At 39.3% G+C, this 20,362-nt stretch overlaps 1 protein-coding gene across 1 annotated transcript in view; it reads left to right on the top strand.

Moving 5' to 3' along the window:
* Nucleotides 1–19,031, top strand: part of LOC115571879 (extracellular calcium-sensing receptor-like) — a 29,214-nt gene extending 10,183 nt beyond the window's left edge. The window contains exons 13-18 of the mRNA XM_030401503.1: nt 15,783–15,869; nt 16,782–16,979; nt 17,080–17,355; nt 17,611–17,838; nt 17,909–18,032; nt 18,118–19,031. Coding sequence (XP_030257363.1) covers nt 15,783–15,869; nt 16,782–16,979; nt 17,080–17,355; nt 17,611–17,838; nt 17,909–18,032; nt 18,118–19,031 — 1,827 coding nt within the window. The remainder of the gene's footprint in view (nt 1–15,782; nt 15,870–16,781; nt 16,980–17,079; nt 17,356–17,610; nt 17,839–17,908; nt 18,033–18,117) is intronic.
* The last annotated feature ends 1,331 nt before the right edge of the window (nt 19,032–20,362 follow it).

Below are 20,362 nucleotides of genomic sequence, written 5' to 3'. Positions count from 1 at the left end.
CTCAGTAACGCGTGTTATGATGCATATAATGCTAGAGAACTATTGATCGAGGAGAAGATGACTGGAAGGATGTGAAGAACATTATAGTTAAGTGCATTTTGTGTGCAAAACCAAAAGATCTCTCTACCTCGCAAAATAGCACAAGTCATTCAACGAAACATCTAGAGCAGTGTCACACTAACATTAAGCTAGTGACCAAAAGAAAGCAAGAAAAAAAACATTCTCCTGTACTGTGATGCTTAAAGCTCAAGAAGTGAGGAGACTGGTGGCAGAGTATGTTGTCAAAGATATGCTGCCACTTTCAACAGTGGATTCTCCGTCTTTTATAAAAATTGTGAGCAAGATCCCCGTCCAGGCTAGCAATGACAAGGTAAGCTATTATTGCCTCAACAGGTTAGTGCTGTTGGGCTACTGACTGTAATATAAATATAGCGACATAATGTCAGTCTGTGTTACATCAGTTTGTATCCAGATAAAACATACAAAAACTTCTGTTAAACACAATAAACATTAGCTAAAGGGCTTTACAATGTAGGCTCCCCCCTGTTTTTGAAAGGTCTGCCCAAACTGAATTTGAGTGTTAACATCGACCATTTTGAGATGTACGACCACTTTCTGCCCCATGAACAGATTTAGGCTACACTGGAAATCAATGTGTGTGTTTCAAAAACTTTCAATACAATGTAGATGCATTCTAAGAATATGTACTGTCCCTGATATATAGAGGAAGGTGGGACATGTCCATGCATCATGCATGTTTAATCACATCTAGAGGACATAAGCTTTTAGAAAATGCTTTCCCTTACGTTAATAACGATGAAGGTGTTGACATACAAAAAGTTATGACACATACTGATTTTTCAATGTAAATATTCTCATGAAACAGGTACTGCACCCCAAATGTTTCAATTTTAACACTGCAATTCATGTTCAGTATGGCGAGCCCTTTCAAAAACTGTTGTTTTCAGTGTTAGTGGTTGTACATGTTGGTGAAAGTAACTTAAAAGTAATGCAACAGTAGTGTAATGCCTTACAATTACAATACAGTAATATCACAATGTAATAAAGTTACTGAAATTACAGTAACAAGTAATAAATAATGCATTATGTGTTTGGAGTAACTTGCCCAACACTGTCAAAATGTGTCACCTATCTGTAAGAAGTCTTGGCTTGCCATCTAATTTACTTTATTAGAAGTAAGTAATGAAAAGTGGAGACAGTGAACATTCCCTTTTCACACTTCAAGCTCTGACTGACGTCAGTGCCTGGTGTGACGTCACAGAGACAAACTGAACAGTCAGTTTCTGACTCTGGCACTTCAGCTCTGGTGTTAACCAGTGTGATTGACTCAGAGGAGAGATGCTCTGTGCTGCATAGAGCGCTGTTCGCTTATTCATCAAAGTTTATTAATATTGAACGTGTCATCAGTCCAAATTGCATCAAATTTCACCTTCTCCTCAGCCATCCTTCTATTGCTACCAGGCTGCATGTGTGACGATACACACACACAGGCCATAGACTGCATACACAGACAGTCAGGCGCTAACTTAACGACGTCACGTAACGTGATTAATGGTCCGCTAATTATTCCTTAGCTTGTTATGGTTTAGCTAACGTTAGCGGTTAGCATAAACAAAGTGTTAACATGCAGCGTTGGCCTAAGTTACTCAAAACGTCTTCACTTACATGTCATGTGACTTTAGAGCGCAGACTCTCCCACTGCACACATCTGCACATCTTTTTTGCAGACTTTGCATGACGCCACTCTTTGATTCGGTCCTCGTCATAACCATTGTTTGTACTTATAATTTTCAAGCCAATGCTCGTTAACACAGCAGCCTCCCGGCATTTTGTCATCTCCTACTGTCGCTCTTCTAAGAGGGGCGGGGCTACACACAGACTGGCAGGTCGCAGAGAGGCTCAGCTGAGCCCAGGAGAAAACATCTCCACATACGGTTTTCTTAACTATTTTATTTCTCCTTGTAATAAGCAAACTATCCAGTCCATCTCAATTTTGTGAAAGACATAGAGTTATAATGTCAAGCACTTTCAAGCACTTAAACTAAAATCCAAGCACTTTTTAGGCCTTGAAAATACAACATTGAAATTCAAGCACTTTCACGGATTTCAAGCACCCGTACGAACCCTGCTTTTATGACTTCTTTTCAATTACTTGCTTGGCATAGCTTATATTGTTGCATTTCTTTCTTATGATTCGTCTTACATCTTGCATGGTGGTGTCAGGGAACTTCGCCTGGGCATGGACTGTGAGTGAAAAAACACACATACAAAACAAAACGTTACTTTAATGTTATTTTTATTCACCATCCACAATTAGCTAACACACATGTCAAAGAGGCATGAAGGATGGTTTATCAGGTACATTTTTGAACTTATATGCAATCAGCAAAAACTGCTGTAGAGGCATTGCACATACATCACATCCCAATCAGCTAGGCTGAATATGACAGAGTGGTAACTGAGTGGCAAAAACAATGGGCAGCATGCCGGCTGTGACATCACGTGCAAACCCTCTATAATTTACGACAACTGAAAAAATTATCTATTGTTTATCATCACATAGAAGCATCAGTATTTGTTGTTTTTTAGAATTATTTTGTTTGCAGCACTGATGTGTGTGTGTGTGTGTGTGTGTGTGTCTAGGTGAGTGAGTGAGTGTGTGTAATTATAACTGTGTGCTCCATATTACAAGCGACAGTAATTGAATCAATATCGTCTGCAACATTACAGTACATGGAACATTACAGTCATTTGCTAATAAAAGAAGGGGGAAAACAATATGTATGGATTTATTTTTAGAATGAGTTTTGTCTTAAATTAAATGCACTCACCAAGTATAGCATCAAGCTTTGTGTTATCCAGTTGTGGCTTTGACTCCACATCTTTGTGAGCCCCTGACTGCCTCCCGGTCAAACTTGAATTGGACAGTGTTTCTCTGCCGTAGATGAGCACCGCAAGATCCCCAATGTACAATGCTGAACTTGCAGTCCGCAGAGACTTCAGCTGTCGTCCTGGGACTTTTACATTATGGCCTGGCACAAGAAGCACCTGCAAAACATTTGAAAGTTACTCAATAAATAATGATTAAACAAATACAGTATTTTTTTTTTAAATCTACTGTTCATCTGAGCAGTAAATATGCATAGGCATAGTCTATAGACTAACTCCATAATATGAGAAATCAGGGGGCTTCATCATATCTTTTACTAATCCATCATCAAAGGTATATGTCCAGCACAAAGTTGATGAATATGCTTTCTTTCTAGCTCATGTGTACAATCAAAAGATGTAGATGGAAATTGCATAGCAAACCTTTCCCCAAATGGATAAATAACATAACATACAGTATCCATGCATTTTGAGGTATTTATCATATCATCAGGATCAGACAACACTTCAGGAGAGCTGGGTGCAGAAGGTGGGTCTACAGATGGTGTGGATGTTGACCAGGTGGATGCAGGAGTTGAGATCTGAACTGTGATTTTTTCGAAGACATCTTTCAGCTGTGTCACTACTGCTGGAAGCTCTGTAAAGGTAATGAAAACAAGGGGGGAAACAAGGGAACAAAAGTTGTGTCATTACTGTGTTTTGAGACCATTTTAAAACATTACATTAGTCATTTGTGTCATGAAGAGCATGGCTGGAGGTGGAGCTGGTTTAGGAGGAATAGGAAGTAAGAGGAGACTGAATCAGCCATAACCTATAAACAGAGGATTAAGGGCCAGGTATAGGCCTCTTTCCACACTTGGCAGCAGATCCCAGCTCTCCTCGTCAGCCATTGTTTGTCTGTGTGATTTGTGAGTCTCTTTGCGTTCATTATTCAGATGTCAATGCTTCAATATTGGAGTGTTCATGTTAAATTATGTTGGTTCAAGGCTGCACTGTATACTAATCTAAATCTCAGTTAAATGGTCATTTCGTAGTATTTGGGAAGATTTGTCAGTAATTATATTTATCTGTTTCAATTTAGATGAAACCAGCTTTGATTGTTCTCACATTGACAATAAAACAAATTAATGTTCTGGATTTCTGGATCTCGTGCAGTTCATTGTGTCTGACCCCACACCCACAGTGTTTGTCTGTCTTCAGGAATCAGTATAGACACATCACCACAGTCTTTAAAAGCCATTGTTTTACAATTTGCTTTACTTGAATTAATAAATAGAAATACCTCTCATGGCATCTAGCATCTCTTTCACATGGCCTTCTTTCAGGGTCTTGATTTCTCTCTGAAGCTCTTTCATTTTCTGCTGTGCCACACTCCAGTTTCTGGGCATCTGCTCCTCATCTGATGACTCCTCATTTGAGTTACTTAACTACACCAAAACACATGAAATCAAAGAATCAGCATTCTCTGTGGCAGCAAAATTCACACCATAATTATTGCATCAACTCAAAGTATCACAATTAAAATATTTTACCTCTGAAGATGCTTTGTTTGCCAGCTGCTTCTTCAGCTCTTCAACCATTTGGTTTGCTGACTCTTTTTCTGCACAGGTTGCTCTTTTTCTCTTCTGTGAAAATTATAATTCAGTTTTGTATTTTTATAACAGGCATATTAACACATTGATGTTAATGATGATGATTTAGTACTGGTTACAGATCCGACTGCACCACTGATGGATCATACCTAGATTCAGAAATGTGTAAATCATCAAAACAAAAATTATTTAAATATGGACTTGGCCAATTGTCAAATGTATTTAATTATCTGATTATACTAATCAGGCTTAAATAGACTCAGAGGGTCTTAGCATTTTGCCAAATTTATGTAATTGATAACAAGACAATATTCTTTAATGATTGTAACAGTGGATAAAAACAGGAGAGGCGCTACCGTTTTAAACAAGTACATTTCTATACAAGTTTTATGTACACCAGAAATAATAAAGAAATGTCATTCTGTTTTGAATTACAATCGACTGGTGTCATATGGTGTTATTTATCCAGGCAACTACCTTTTTTGGTGGAACTTCATGATCCTCCTCTTCCACATCTTTCCACTTGCTGTTCGGCTTACTCTTCCTCTTGGGTGCGTCTTGCCAGATGTCTTCACCCCTTATGAATTCCTGTCTCTTCTTGCAGAGATCACTGTATTGTCTGTGTAAGAAATGTGATCAAATTAAAAGTTTGACTGTGGGATCTCTTTAGATGCGTGTGTGTGTGTGTGTGTGTGTGTGTGTGTGTGTGTGTGTCCAAACCACAAAAAAGCCTATTAAAACCTGGAAAAACCTGGAAAGAAACTACAACAGGCTAGATCAATTGAAATGGGGTTTAAGAGTGCTAAATTAAATTTACACTTACACGTATGCTAAATTACTTATTTTTGAAGAAAGCAGAGAGTCAAAGTTGCATGAGGCATAGCCATGTGTTGTGAGCTTGTAGATTAGCTTTTTTCAAATATATATGGTATAGATGTATATCTCCAGGCCCCACTTTGAGAACAACTGGGCTATGACAAAGTGACAGCTTAAATCAATGCTATCAAGGTAACTGGGAAGCAATAAAATTCAACAACTTACCACCAAACATTAAAACCTTTGCTGGGAAAAAGGCTGGACAGTCTGACTTTTTTCTGCCTTTAATGTCCCACTTTATCTCCATCCATCCATTGTCATCTTCTAGATTCGGGCACTGGGTGATTAATTTGGGACATTGTCGCTGGTCGTCAGTACTCATCCATGAAATCTTCCCAACTTCCACAGTTTTGTCCTTGAAATAGTAAATGGCAAATGCCATTGTGGTATCTAAATGCTGAAAATAACGTTTTAGGCAGCCTGTCTTTTCCTCCTTCTCCTTCCTTGTTGAGAACAAGACCGTTTTTTTTGTGTGTGTGTTTTGGGAGAACAAGACCGTTAACTACGTAACTGGGCGCCAGTTTTAAATTGGGCTCCCATTGGCAGCCAGGTAGGGAGGCGGGGACCTGGGCGGGAAGTGCAATGCGCGACCTTACAGTCTATGTGGCCTGCTAGTGATGGGAACGGCAGTTCTTTTTACTGTACTGAATCTCTAGAATCCGTTCATTAAAATGATTCGTTCAAAAGATTCGTTCACCGAATCGTTCAGTGCTCTCCAACTCCCTGAACTGATAAGCAGCCAAACGATCCGTCAATCAGTTCATTAATCAGCCCTGAGGTTCACGTTCACTTACTGAGAGATGGTGCGTTCACAGACTATAGTACACAATCATTTGCTGGAGACGCAGCGCTGCTTTGAGTGGTATCCACCTTATTCCTGACTTCGTGAGTTTACCCATGGTTCATAGCGGTATTCGGTTATGCTCTTCCGGTTGAACTGGCTGACCTCGGTGTTTACGCTAACGTAGCTGTCATGCTCGCTCTAAAAACCGGCTTTTAACACAAAGAAAGCGACAGAATGGATAAAAATCGGAGGTGGATACACAGTACAGATGTTTTAATAAGTCGTGAGGACAGTTCTCACGGAGTGGGCAGATGACATGAAGCATTAGCACGGCATTAGCCCGACGTTAGCTACATCGCTAACGTCGGGCTAATGCCGTGCTAATGGGTCTAATGCTTATGTTATATTTTCTGAAGATGTTGACGGCGGAGAATTACGCAGTTACAAAAGCACAGAAGGCATACAACTATCTGCACAGTAACAACATAGGGAAAGTACTGTTGAAGAAACACAGCGAGTTATTTCTGAAGGCAGCAGTAGCGCCCAGCCACAGCGTCAATCAAGCTAAACACACAGCGTGGATAATGCTGAAGGAAAGTGAAGTCGTGGAGACAGGCGGCTGCTCGGACGTTGCCGGGTTAGGAAAGTCATGCAGCAGCTATTCTGTGGAAGATATTCATAAACCCCATATATATATATATATATATATATATCATATATATATATCATATATATATATATATATATATATATCATATATATTATATATATATATATATATATATATCATATAGAACAGGAAACAGAAAACCGCTGGCGGAAGTAGTTATCTGTCACGGCAGCCCCCATAGGCTCCCGAGGAAACAGGTGGATACATGTACTAAAATTATTACACAGTGAAAGTGTCCTCTGTGCACAGTAAAATCACTTAACATGATGCTACACAGATGCTAGCAACACAGCGCTAGTTTTAGCAGTAGGTTACTGGACGTGAATCAACTCCTCTGCCCTGAGTGAGTGAGTGACTGACACACAGCGCCACTTTCAGCACAGTATGTGAACGAGATTCGCGTACTGGCGTCCCTCCCTCGTTCACGAACGAGGGAGGGACGCCAGTACGCGAACGAGCTGCGGAGAACGTGAATTACGTTACCTACTGAGAATCACGTTCGCAAACGTTAGTGAGTTTTACTGTGCAGTAAAATCACTTAACATGAAGCTAGACAGATGTTGGTTACTGGACGTGAGTCAACTCCTCTCCCCTGAGTGAGTGAGTGATTGACACAGCGCCACTTTCAGCACAGTACGTGTACAAGATTCACGTACTGGCGACCTGCTCCTCATGAATCACCTATCACAGTCATATATATATATATATATATATATATATATATATATATATACATATATATATATATATATATATATACATATATATATATATATATATATATATACATATATATATATATATATATATATACATATATATATATATATATATATATATATATATATATATATAGATATAATCATTAGCACATGTTATATGCCACGCCACTGATTTATTTTTCTCCCATAACACTACAAGCAGTTGAGGTAAAAACTTTTAAGTTGTCTAAAAATTAAAGTGGACACCAACTGTGTTTATGATTTGGTGATTCGACATGACATAAAGGGAGTTAATTCATTCAGTTGTTCATTGTCTTTCTCTTGTTAATCTGTAGAATTCCAATCATGATGATGACATCAACACAGATGGTCACATGAGTAACACTTCGACCAATGGAGAGGAAGAACTCAACAATTCCAGCAGTGAAGATGAACTCAGTAATGAGAACTCTTCCACAATCAGCCTGTTGGATATGGACATTCAAGAGGTACACTTGTAATACAATTTTTAGCCTCATTGGCATGTTTTGTTTTGTGGTGGGGGGAATACACTAGGCCAACTTTGTTAGCATAAGCCCCTTTTAGACAGCCTGTTCAGCGCGGGTTCAATGCGCCTCTGATGCGCCTCGCTGGTCTGTTTAAACAGCACTGATGCAGGCTGGGGGGTCCGAGTTGCACCACCGACCCGCCTTTGGGCATCATAGCAAAAACGTTTAGGAAAAACAAAACTTAAGTATCGAGTCCGCAAGTAAAAGGAAAAACGATAAATAAAAGTCCGGTTCAGACAGCAGCCTGCTGATCTCTGTAAAACTCACCGTCACCATCTTTTTTTTCCAATCATACAACATACACGTGTGAAAACTGTTCACTGTAAACAAGTAACCTACAGATTTTTGTAGACACGACCTTACAGACGATTGTGGCGCATATCAGGCATTTTCAGCTTGGAGGAAATCAACAGAAGTATCTCTATACTAGATAGATTTAATGACTGTCTGATTGTCGGGCATTTTTCTTAACAGAGGAAAGTGATGTGGATGCTGTTAAACCAAACACCAGTGACGTCTCCTTTTGAATCCGCGATCCTGACTCGCTGTATAAAATGCCCAACTGAAGCGGCTTAAAGACCAGCTGCTTGGTTCTGTGTAAACAACATTACATTAACAGAAAGCGGGTTATTGCCGAGCCTTCAGTGCAGCGCTGACGTGGGGTCTCTGTGTAAAAGGGGCTATAGTAGTACTCATCAGAGGGCTTCCAGTGACACCCTCACCAAAGTGTCAACAGTGCACACATCCTACAGAACATGTAGTTGGAGGTTTGCTGTAATAGTTGCGTGCATTCATACCACCTAACGGACAGTTTAGCTTAATTGTGGTACATTTTGACCTATCCTCTAGCCAAGAGTAGACAAACGACAAGCTAGAGCAAACCACCTGCACAATTTCAATCATTGATTTATTAACTACATTTTTTATTCTCTTGCCTTTGTTCAAATGTAGAATGATAATAAAGATAACCAAATTAACACAGAAGAGCACCGGAGTAACACTTCCAACAGTGAAGATGAAGATGATGAACTCAACAACACTGAGAACCCTACCACAAGCCACTCGCATGTGGACATTTCAGAGGTAAATGCATTCCATGTGGTAGTTCATATATGTTTTCTTTATATAAATGTCTACTCTTTTAATTAATTACTTCAAGTAATATTTTTCCCTTGTCAACCTGTAGAATGAGGAAGCCCTGTCACATTCTGAAGAGGACTTGATTGATGCTGCCAGTAATGAAGGTGAAAACCATGCTGACGATGAAGACGTGATGGAGGGGAATAGTACTTGAGAAAAGACACCTGAATTTCCAGTGGTATGTAGACAGTGGTTCAAGAACACATTGCTAGTAGTTACTGTAAGCTCATTACATACAATTAAAGCATTTGGAGGCAATTCTACATTATAGTTATACATATACTATATGTGCTAACTGTAGCCGTTGTTCCCATCCAGTCAGCAGATATATTTCTACTGTGCCTAGATCACCTGGGGAAGCTGCAGTTTGTTGCCTAACAATGTTACAATATAATTGCATGATGTGGAGTTGAGGAAGCACATAGTGAGGCAGCCTGGGTTATAAGTCTAAATGGGTTAAATGCTTCAAGTATCATGGGTTAAATTGCATTTTTTGTAAATTACAATTTCTAGTGTAACCCTTAGGAAAGTTACTTTCTAGGCAATAAACCAATTGTTGTGAATTTTGTTGCTACTCATTCTCAATTGATACATGCTTTTTCTATCTTTTTCTATAGGGCAGTGAAGACCAAGCAGATGGTGACAAGCCCCTGTATCCTGGTGCACCTGTTTCAAAGCGAGAAAGTGTATTGATGCTGATGTGCTGCGGAACAATTTAACGGGCAAAGCACTTACTCATTTACTGGAACTGTTCAACCTGATGTTTCCAGGTCTAATTCCACCCTCACATTACCTTTTCCACAAAGAATTTGGAGGTTCATCACAGTCTGAAGTTCACTTTTATTGTGAAAAATGTTTAGCATACCTTGGCATTAGTGCAGACTGTCCCTCTCATTGTACCCTTTGCAACACAGTATTTGATGCAAACACAAGTTTAAAAAAGGGCTTCTACTTTCTTGTAATTCCACTTCATGCACAGATTAAACAACTTCTGCAGGAACATGATGTCAGTCTTACTGAAAAACGTAGATCCTCTGGTGTTTTAACTGACATACAGTCTGGTGGAGAGTATCAAACATTGTGTGACAGTGGAGTTCTTGGAAAAGATGATTTGACTGATTTGGAATTGTGACGGTGCACCAGTGTTTAAAAGCTCTAAATAAAGCATTTGGCCGATTCAGTGCCAGATAATTGAACTGGAACCAGAAATGAGAAAAAGGCACATTTTGATGTCAGCATTATGGTTTGGGCCAACTAAACCATCCATGTTTACATTGCTGACACCATTTGTGAAAGAAGCTTCATTATTGGAGACTGAAGGTATTGACTGGCAAGACAGACAAGGACACGGTCATGTTTCCAAAGTATTTGTGCTGATTTGTAGCTCTGATTCTGTGGCTCGTCCATTGCTTCGCAACACTAAACAGTTCAATGGTTTTTATGGCTGCGATTTTTGCTTGCACAGAGGTGGAAAATCATATCCATACGAACAACCTGAACCCCCACTTAGAAATGAGAGGGATCATTTCAGTCATGCAATGTCAGGTACAACTGATGAGCCAGTGTATGGAGTCAAAGGGCCATCTCCTTTAATGCAACTTCAACACTTCCAAATGATAAATGGCTTCATTCCTGAATATCAACACAATGTGTGCCTCGGAGTCACTCGGCAACTGTCTACACTGTGGTTTGATACATCAAACAGTGATTCCCCCTGGTACATGGGTAAAGAGATTGATGAAGTTGATAGGCGACTTGTAAAAATCAAACCACCTGTTGAGATTACTAGGACACCAAGGTCACTGACTGAAAGGAAGTTCTGGAAAGCTTCAGAGTGGCGAGCATTTCTCCTTTTCTATTCTCTACCTGTATTGAAAGGCATACTCCCTGCAAGATTTTGGAACCATTTGTTCCTACTGGTGTTTGGCATATATACATTATTGCAGGATACTATAAAGACCGAAAACATCCTGATAGCAGAGTTAGCTCTAAAGAAATTTGTCATTCTGTTCCAAAGACTGTATGGAAAAAACAACATGACCTTTAATATGCACTTGCTTACACACACTGCTCAAAGTGTCAAACACTGGGGGCCATTATGGGCTACATCAACCTTTTCATTTGAATCCAATATGGGCACTCTCATGAAGTATTTTCATGGAACACAGTATGTCCCCTCACAAATAGTCAGAACATTTCTGTTCTGGAGAGAATTTGCCAGAAAGGGCCAAGAACACTATCCACCCAGAACATGAAAAGGTTCAATCTTCTGTTGAAGAACTTTACTTCAGTAAAAGAAAAACAGAAAATTGTGAAATACTAAATGAAAGTGTCAGAGGTTTTGGTCATCCCCCGGTGCAAAAAAGCATTAAAATGTCATATAGGCTTGCCATTGCAAAATTGTGTGGAAATCTAAGCAACTGCTTCTGGTCTTTCAACCATTTTTTGGTTGATGGAGTTCTGTATCACAGTCAAAACTATGACAGACTGAAGAAGAGATACAACAGTGCTGTATGCTTGAAAGATGGTACATTTTGTTTAATTAATGACTTGGTTATTTTTAAACAAATGTGTTCACATCAAATTTCTGTATTTTGTTCATGTGCCAAACTATGTTGTGTTTTAGTTTAGGTACTTGCTAAATCAGACAGGCCTGTATGTAAAGATTCACTGATCAATGTACAAAGTACTTTCATATATGAGGTTAAAAGAACTGAAACTGTTAATGCTGTCTGGCCCAACATGATTAAAACAAAATGTGTTATTGTTGAAACAGATGATGCTGTGTACATAACACCATTGCCAAACCCTTATGAAAGGGACTAGAACTTGATCAGTAAAGTCAAGTCAGATGTTTCTCTGTTTTTGTGTATGTTTTTAAGGTACATAAAGATAATGCAATTGAGCACACATACTATTCACTGTAAACTTTTAAACTCCAGCACTATATGATCTTGAACATGTAAGTTTATAACATGGGTAATACCTCAAAGCAAATGTGTGTAGTGAAAAACATTTTTATTCTGCTAAATTAAATGTAAGCACAAGTCAATGACTTGACCTTATTCTGTACTTGGATCAAGATATACTAAGTATTAGTACTTTGTGGCCGAAAGAAGCAAAAGAGTTTACTAAAGTACAAGTATAAGCTTTAGTATTAAAGTATAAGTGTAAGTCTAAGTATTAATGTACTTGGTCTTAGACTATTCTTTATACTTTTCAGTGTAAGCCAAGTATACTTCACTATACTTTTCTTAAGTATATAAAATATAGTACATAAAAAGTACACTTCGAGTATACTGCCTCAGTTTTAGTATAAAATAAGTATACTTGTAGTACACTTGAAAAAACTACTTTTTGCTAAGGGTTATAGGCCCAACCCGACAATAAGACTGACTGAAATGAACCCAAAGGAGGGAGGATGTCCCAGTCTTCTTTCCATCATATTTTAAAATCTTATTGCAATGGCAACAATGCACATTTCCTGTTTGGGATTTTAGTTAGCTCCCCTTTCGCTATCTTGTGCCTCAGTTCTTCCATGTCTGACACTGAACTAGATCTTTTCTCTCACTTTCCCCGCCAAATCGCTACATGCAAACAACAAGTCATAAGCAGCGGGAGGTGTGGTGAGGGCTGTGTGTGTGTCAAAGACTTGGTCAGTGCTTCAGCAAGGAACATAAAAAGAGGAAAAAAGAGAGAGCACAGAGTCTGGCCCAACTTGAGCCCTCACCCGAGGTCAGGCCTCAGGTTCCGTAGGGCTCAGGTTGCAGACTTCTATAATGGAACCAAATAAGACAAACAATTCCATGAAAGCGTGAACAGCATGACGGTCAAAAAGTGTAAAGCATTCTTTTCATCCATTGAAACCAGGGGTGGACTGGCCATCTGTGTGTTCTGGAGAATCACAGAACGGCCGGTACTCCAGGACGACCGATGGCTGCCACGCAGTCATCGTCAGTTTTTTTTTTTTTTTTTTCATGTTAATCTACTGTTTCACACTCCAGACCGGTAGGTGGCCACAATGCGTCTTTAAATTTGATGCCAGCCAGCAGCCGCCCGTGCCCACCAGCAGTGACGGACTGGTAATCTGGAATTGCAGCAGATGCCAGAGCCCTTGTGGGCCGTTTGGGCCAGCCGACTAATCAGAGAGCGGCATAAAAGACTCAGATATATGGTCTCAGGATCATATCTGTCTTCCCCCTTTCAAGCGTCAATAATGTTCATAAGCTAAATGACAACCAAATTTCTCCAATAGGCTCACACCAGTTATGATGACAATCTGATCAGTATTTATATGCCACATACAAGTCTCTGTATCACAGTCATGGTTACCCTCTACAGTCACAAACTTTTACATCAGTCTGCATTGTTTTGTAGCGAAATATCTTATTCAGATTTTCAAATATGTGCATGGTTTGAAATAATACAAATCTACCTGCAATTTTTTATTTGATTATTTGTTTGCAAAAGTTAAAATGAAGAAATGCCTTCCGGGAATTTCAAGACTGAATCGAGTAGACCGCATCTGCGTGGTTGTTGGAAGTTGGAGATTGGAAGTTAGAAGTTGACTGCTATTAAGCTAGCAAAAACAATGAACTAAGGCATCAAGCGACACAAGGGGGGAGCAGAGGAAAAGAGAGAGAAATCTAAGAGAGCGCTGTTGGCTGAAAAATGCTGCAAACTAACTGATTTGTTTTTAAAATCAAGTGCACCTTCAGCTAACACTAGCGCTGATACTGCTCGCACTAATGTTAGCAACACAGCTGAGCCAGCACACCAGGGAGAAAGACCGGACAGTGAGGAATACTAGCCAGGGGAAATGAGCAAGAGGAGGATGAAGAGGTAGACATGGATAAAGAATGATGGTTTTATTATGGAGCGGCTGGCTGCTGATTTATGAATTTGTTTTATGCATTGTTAAATCTGTTAAATCGCCGTGCGTCAAAAGTTCTCTCTGCCCCCCACCCGCACGCTGGTGGGCCGCTGGTGGGCCGCTGGTTGGCGGATATGCCAGGGCCGTTTTGTTCCCAGTCCGTCACTGATTGAAACCTACACTTTGTAGGCACTATTAATGGGTATTTCCTCTCAATACTGTCACACATGTTTTTTTCAGCGTCAAGCTAAATAAGATTGTTTGATGCAGTAGTTTAGTGTTACATTCATGAAGGATCTCGTAACTAGACAATCTCTGCATAGTTAATACCATTTGACTAAGTTAACAAGAACTGGTAAATATATTAAATGTATTTAAAGACTTACAAAGACTTTATTCGTAATATAACCTCTGATTATGTGGACCACAATCCCCTTTGATTTCTGAAGAAAAATATGATCTTATGTGATTGAAACTTGTATAATGAGGCAGAAATCTGTAAACATTAATAAAAACTAAATTGATACATTTAAAATGAATCAATTGCATTTATTTAAATATTACTTTAGTGGATTTATGGCATATTTCATTTTATTTATCAAGCAATTTATTTATATCTTTATTTTTGGCAGTTTCAGCCCTCTTGGGTATTAAAAAGTATAACCATGACGCAAAGAATGCTAAGGGGATGACATAGCCCTGCATGCTTATAAAATGAATCAACCGTGTATGACAAATGGAAACAGTTGTGAGACCAGTTGTGAAGGAGGAGGGCAGTTATGGGAGCTTTTTTTGACTCGTATTTCCTCTTTTTCTCCATCTCCTCTTTCTGTTCTGCATCTTCCACTTTTGCCTTATCCTGTCAATTATGGAGAAAGTTTTATCACATCGAAATGCACAAACCTGGCGATGTGGTTCTGGGTGGGCTGTTTGAAGTCCACTACAGCTCTGTTTTTCCTGAGTGGACATTTACCTCACAACCACAACAGCCCAGTTGCAAAGGGTAAGAAATATATTCCACTGTGCAGAAATTTTAATTAAACATTCAATTAAGCTTTTTATGACAGTATTAGTAATGCTTTTGAAATGTTAAAATACATCTATATAAAGTACACTTTTATGACTGTATTGTTATTATATAACTGTAGATATTTTTTTTTTTGGTACAAATCTACTGGGTTCCCATGATGCCATATTGCATTTTAGTGGTTAATAGCAATACTTTGTGTGTTAGATTTGACACTCTAGGGTTCAGGCATGCCATGACCATGGCCTTTACTATTGATGAAATCAACAAGAACTCCAATCTGCTACCTAATGTGACTCTGGGATACAGTCTTTATGATAATTGTGGTGCACTTGTTGTTGGATTCAGTGGTGGATTATCACTGGCAAGTGGCCGAGAAGAGCAGTTTATGCTTCAGCAGAACTGCATAGGGAGCCCTCCGGTCCTGGGAATTGTGGGTGATTCCCCCTCTACGTTTTCTATTGCTACCTCCAATGTGCTAGGTTTATACAAAATGCCAATTGTAAGTTTCCTATCATATCTTTGCTTGTGTTGTATTTTTGCTATCTTTAATAGATTATTGAAAAAATATAAAAATCTCCACTGGGTCTGAGTTACATGACATCAGTAACTTAAATTCATATTGTATGTTTCTTCACAGGTAAGTTATTTTTCCACATGTTCCTGCCTGAGTGATCGGCAGCGGTTTCCATCCTTCTTTAGAACAATTCCAAGTGATGCTTTCCAGGTGAATCACTAACCTGAGAACTGTAATATAGATGTTTGTTTCAGGCAGTACAGCAAGCTTGTAGAAGTGGTCCATCATGACAAAAACCTTTTCTGTTCTTTTAATAGGATTAATAACTTGAGATTCCATTGTGAAGCTTTGAAATATAAATAGTATACCTTATATTGGTTTCTTGTATATGCAATTTTAAAATATGTCATTTTCTTTTCAATTATTCTTTCACACCATTCACTTAGGTGAGTGCTATGATTCAGATATTAAAGCACTTTGGCTGGACTTGGGTCGGCCTGCTGGTCAGTGATGATGACTATGGACTTCATGTTGCTCGATCCTTCCAATCTGACCTGGTTCAGTCTGGTGAAGGTTGTCTGGCCTACTTAAAGGTTTTGCCCTGGGACAGTGACCCAAATGAACTCAGGAGGATTGTACAATTGATAAAGACATCCACGGCTCATGTGATCATGGTGTTTGCACATGAGTTCCACATGATTCATCTAATGGAAGAGGTTTGAATTAAACATAGTATTAAATATTTATACATCTATGATTTTATCAAAGACAACATGATGATTCAACAAAAGCATATTAATGATCATCAGTTTCAATCCATTAAATCAAATTTCAGCTCCCTGAAAATTGTCATCAGGTCAAATTGATGATGTTAAATGTGAAATACACTTTTACTATTTGTATATTAATGGATTTAAATGGAAATCTCCTAAAGAGTGAAAAGTATAATTAATTATTCTAAAAATTATATTAAATTTGGTGGGTGATAAAGGGAACCTTACCAAAAAATGGAAGCTTTTTGTAAATGTCAGTTATGCTTTTTGAGAGAGTCCTTTATAATGAATGCTTCTTTGTCTTAGTTTGCAGATAGATTAGATAGCTTGTCTAATATTTTATACACAGGTGGTGAGGCAGAATGTGACAGGCCGGCAGTGGATAGCCAGTGAAGCTTGGACATCAGCTACTGTGCTCCAAACAGCCCGTCTCATGCCATACCTGAGTGGCACACTTGGCATTGCCATCCGCCGAGGAGAAATACCAGGGCTTGGGGATTTCCTCTTACAAATGCGCCCTGGCCAAAATGACAATGCAAATAACATGGTAAAACTTTAAAACTTAAAATTTTATCATAACTAAATAACAATGAGAAATATTTTGTAAACTGTCATTAATATTTTTTTCCATACACTCTGTTTTTAAGGTGAGGCGGTTTTGGGAATACACATTTCAGTGCAGATTTGCACCACTTCCAGCAGGTTGGGTGGAAGCTGGAGGAGCACTGTGCACTGGAGAGGAAGATATCCAAAGTGTGGACAGTGAGTTTTTGGATCTCTCTAATCTCAGGCCTGAGTATAATATTTACAAAGCTGTTTATACTCTGGCATATGCACTCAGTGACATGCTGCAGTGTCAGCCAGGGAGAGGGCCTTTCAGCGGGCACAGCTGTGCCACTTTGCAAACACTGGAGCCGTGGCAGGTGTGATATCAATTTACAATCCACCTTTTTATGTTTTGAAAACAGCTGCTACACTTTGAGGTACATACCTCATACTGATTTACATTTTGATTAAGAAAGTATTAGTATAAAAAAATCTCAATACTGATGTTTATCTTTGAGAAGATATAAAAAATGTCTTGATTTTTTTGGATTATCAGTTGGATAAACCTCCCTTTGGATGGACTCTATTGTGCTCATTATCCATATATTTTAATTTATATCATCCATTTGTAGATTGTACATTACTTGCAAAATGTCAACTTCACCACACCATTTGGTGATCAAGTGTCATTTGATGAAAATGGTGATGCCTTACCAATCTATGATATTGTCAACTGGCTGTGGCTCCCTGATGGAAGAACTAAAGTTCAGAATGTGGGTGAGGTCAAGAGGTCTGACCGCAAAGGTGAAGAACTCACAATTGATGAAGATAAAATCTTCTGGAACATTAAATTAAGCAAGGTCAGACAATTTCCACAGTTTTTGACAATACATCTAATATAGAGTTACAGATGTAGTTTTCTCCCTATAGCCACCCCGCTCAGTGTGCAGTGAAAGCTGTCCTCCAGGTACCCGCATGGCCAGAAAAAAGGGAGAACCTGTGTGCTGTTTTGACTGCATCCCTTGTTCCGAGGGAAAGATCAGTAATAAAACTGGTGGGTGCCCATGTTCAATATTTTTCTATTACGTTATAGAGATTGTACACCAAAAATATACCTCATCATCTTTCCCTTTTCATAGACTCCATGGAGTGCATCAGCTGTCCTGAGGACTTCTGGTCCAGTCCCCAGCGTGACCACTGTGTTCCTAAGAAAACAGAGTTTCTCTCCTACCATGAGCCTCTGGGTATCTGCTTGACAGCTGCATCGTTGTTGGGCACATTTTTCTGTGTTATCACCCTGGGCATCTTTACTTATCACCGACAAACACCTATGGTACGCGCTAATAATTCAGAACTGAGTTTCCTACTCCTGGTTTCACTTAAGCTATGCTTTCTGTGTTCACTGCTGTTTATAGGCCGTCCCAGACTGTGGACATGCCAGCTGAGACATGCAGCATTTGGGATCAGCTTTGTGCTTTCTGTCTCATGCATTTTGGTAAAAACCATGGTGGTTCTGGCTGTTTTCAAGGCCTCCAAGCCAGGAGGGGGAGCCAGTCTGAAGTGGTTTGGTGCAATGCAGCAGAGAGGGACAGTTATGGTTCTTACTTCTATCCAGGCAGCTATTTGCACTGCTTGGCTTGTCTCTGCCTCACCAACTCCTCATAAAAACACTCAATACCACAATGACAAGATAGTTTATGAGTGTGTAGTTGGGTCCACAGTTGGTTTTGCAGTGTTATTGGGTTACATTGGCTTACTAGCAACCCTTAGCTTCCTGTTGGCATTTCTGGCAAGGAATCTTCCAGACAACTTTAATGAGGCCAAACTCATCACTTTTAGCATGCTCATCTTCTGTGCCGTGTGGGTGGCCTTTGTCCCTGCTTATGTCAACTCTCCAGGCAAATATGCGGATGCGGTGGAGGTATTTGCTATCTTGGCCTCCAGTTTTGGCCTCTTGTTGGCACTGTTTGGACCAAAATGTTACATAATCCTGCTGAGACCAGAGAGGAACACAAAGAAAGCAATCATGGGCCGGGGCACCACCAAGTCATAAAAGTAATAGTTAAAGGGATATTCTGGTGTAAATTTAATCCATGTTCTAACACACCGTGACACTGAGTAGGATCCCCCCTCAAGAGATAAAGTTTGCGGACCGCTAGCTTACGTAGTTTTAGCATCCTCAGAAACGACTGCACGACAACAATACATTGCAGTAAATGGGTCCAAGTATAAACCGCCATCAAAAAGCCACAAATAATGCTCAGAACAGCACCAAACTTCAGAAGCCCTGTGAGTCGATTACCGAGTGCATTAGAGTTCTGCAGCTCAATGATGATTATTACTGCAGGACTTTAATGCACTCGGTAATCAACTCACAAGGCAACAACAAGGAAGGCTTCTCAGGTGGTGAGTTTTGTTTATCTTTTCCGACAAATCCGGCAACGATATCAAATGTTTGATGCCTCGAAATGTGTGCTGGGACCCTGTTTCTAATGTTGCTGAAGTTTGGTGCTGTTCTGAGCATTATTTATGGCTTTTTGATCGCGGTTTATACTTGGACCCATTTACTGCAATGTATTGCTGTCGTGCGGTCGTTTCTGAGGATACTAAAACTACGTAAGCTAGCGGTCTGCAAACTTTATGTCTCGAGGGGGGGTCCTACTCAGTGTCACGGTGTGTTAGAACATGGATTAAACTTACACCGGAATATCCCTTTAAAGTAAAATGATCAATTTGTTTGGACAAATATTCTACATTAAGTCAATAGATACCTTCCATGAACTTCCAATGTACATAATAAAAAAAAAACAGGTAACATGCTGTTTAACTTCAGGAATGTTTTCACTGTAAATAATACATTTACAAGAGACTCAGAGCAATAAAGAAATGTTCATGTGAAACTGATTCTGTGTTATTGCCCATTTCCTTCCTGATGACATTCTAATGAATTTTGAAGACCTTGAAAGAATCAGCCAAGAGGCTAGTTTCAGTCTATAGTCCCAGGCCCGGTGTAAATCTGGCAAACTAAAATCAATCAATTGTGAAATCTATTTAAATAACAAACGAGATTGAAATACATTGTGTATGGTTTGTGGATTATATTTGCAGAAAAATGTTTTGATTTGGCAAAGAATTTTTATATTTACGTTTTTTTCCCGTGTTATTATAACAGAAGTTAATTCATGAATGTATTATGTCCTTCCCCTTAGCTCATACACAAATAGCTGGTGTCAATGATGAAACATCATGACAAACTGTGCAAAGGTGACCTAGCCCTGCATATAAATTAAGTAACCTTGTATGAAGAAAAGTAATAGCTGTGAAGGAAGGAGGGCAGTTATGGGAGCTTTTATTGACTCATATGTTTGTATCTACTTGATCTTG

The sequence above is a fragment of the Sparus aurata genome, chromosome 2, assembly GCF_900880675.1.
Source record: "Sparus aurata chromosome 2, fSpaAur1.1, whole genome shotgun sequence".
NCBI lineage: Eukaryota > Metazoa > Chordata > Actinopteri > Spariformes > Sparidae > Sparus > Sparus aurata.
This window is presented reverse-complemented; position numbering and strand designations above follow the sequence as displayed.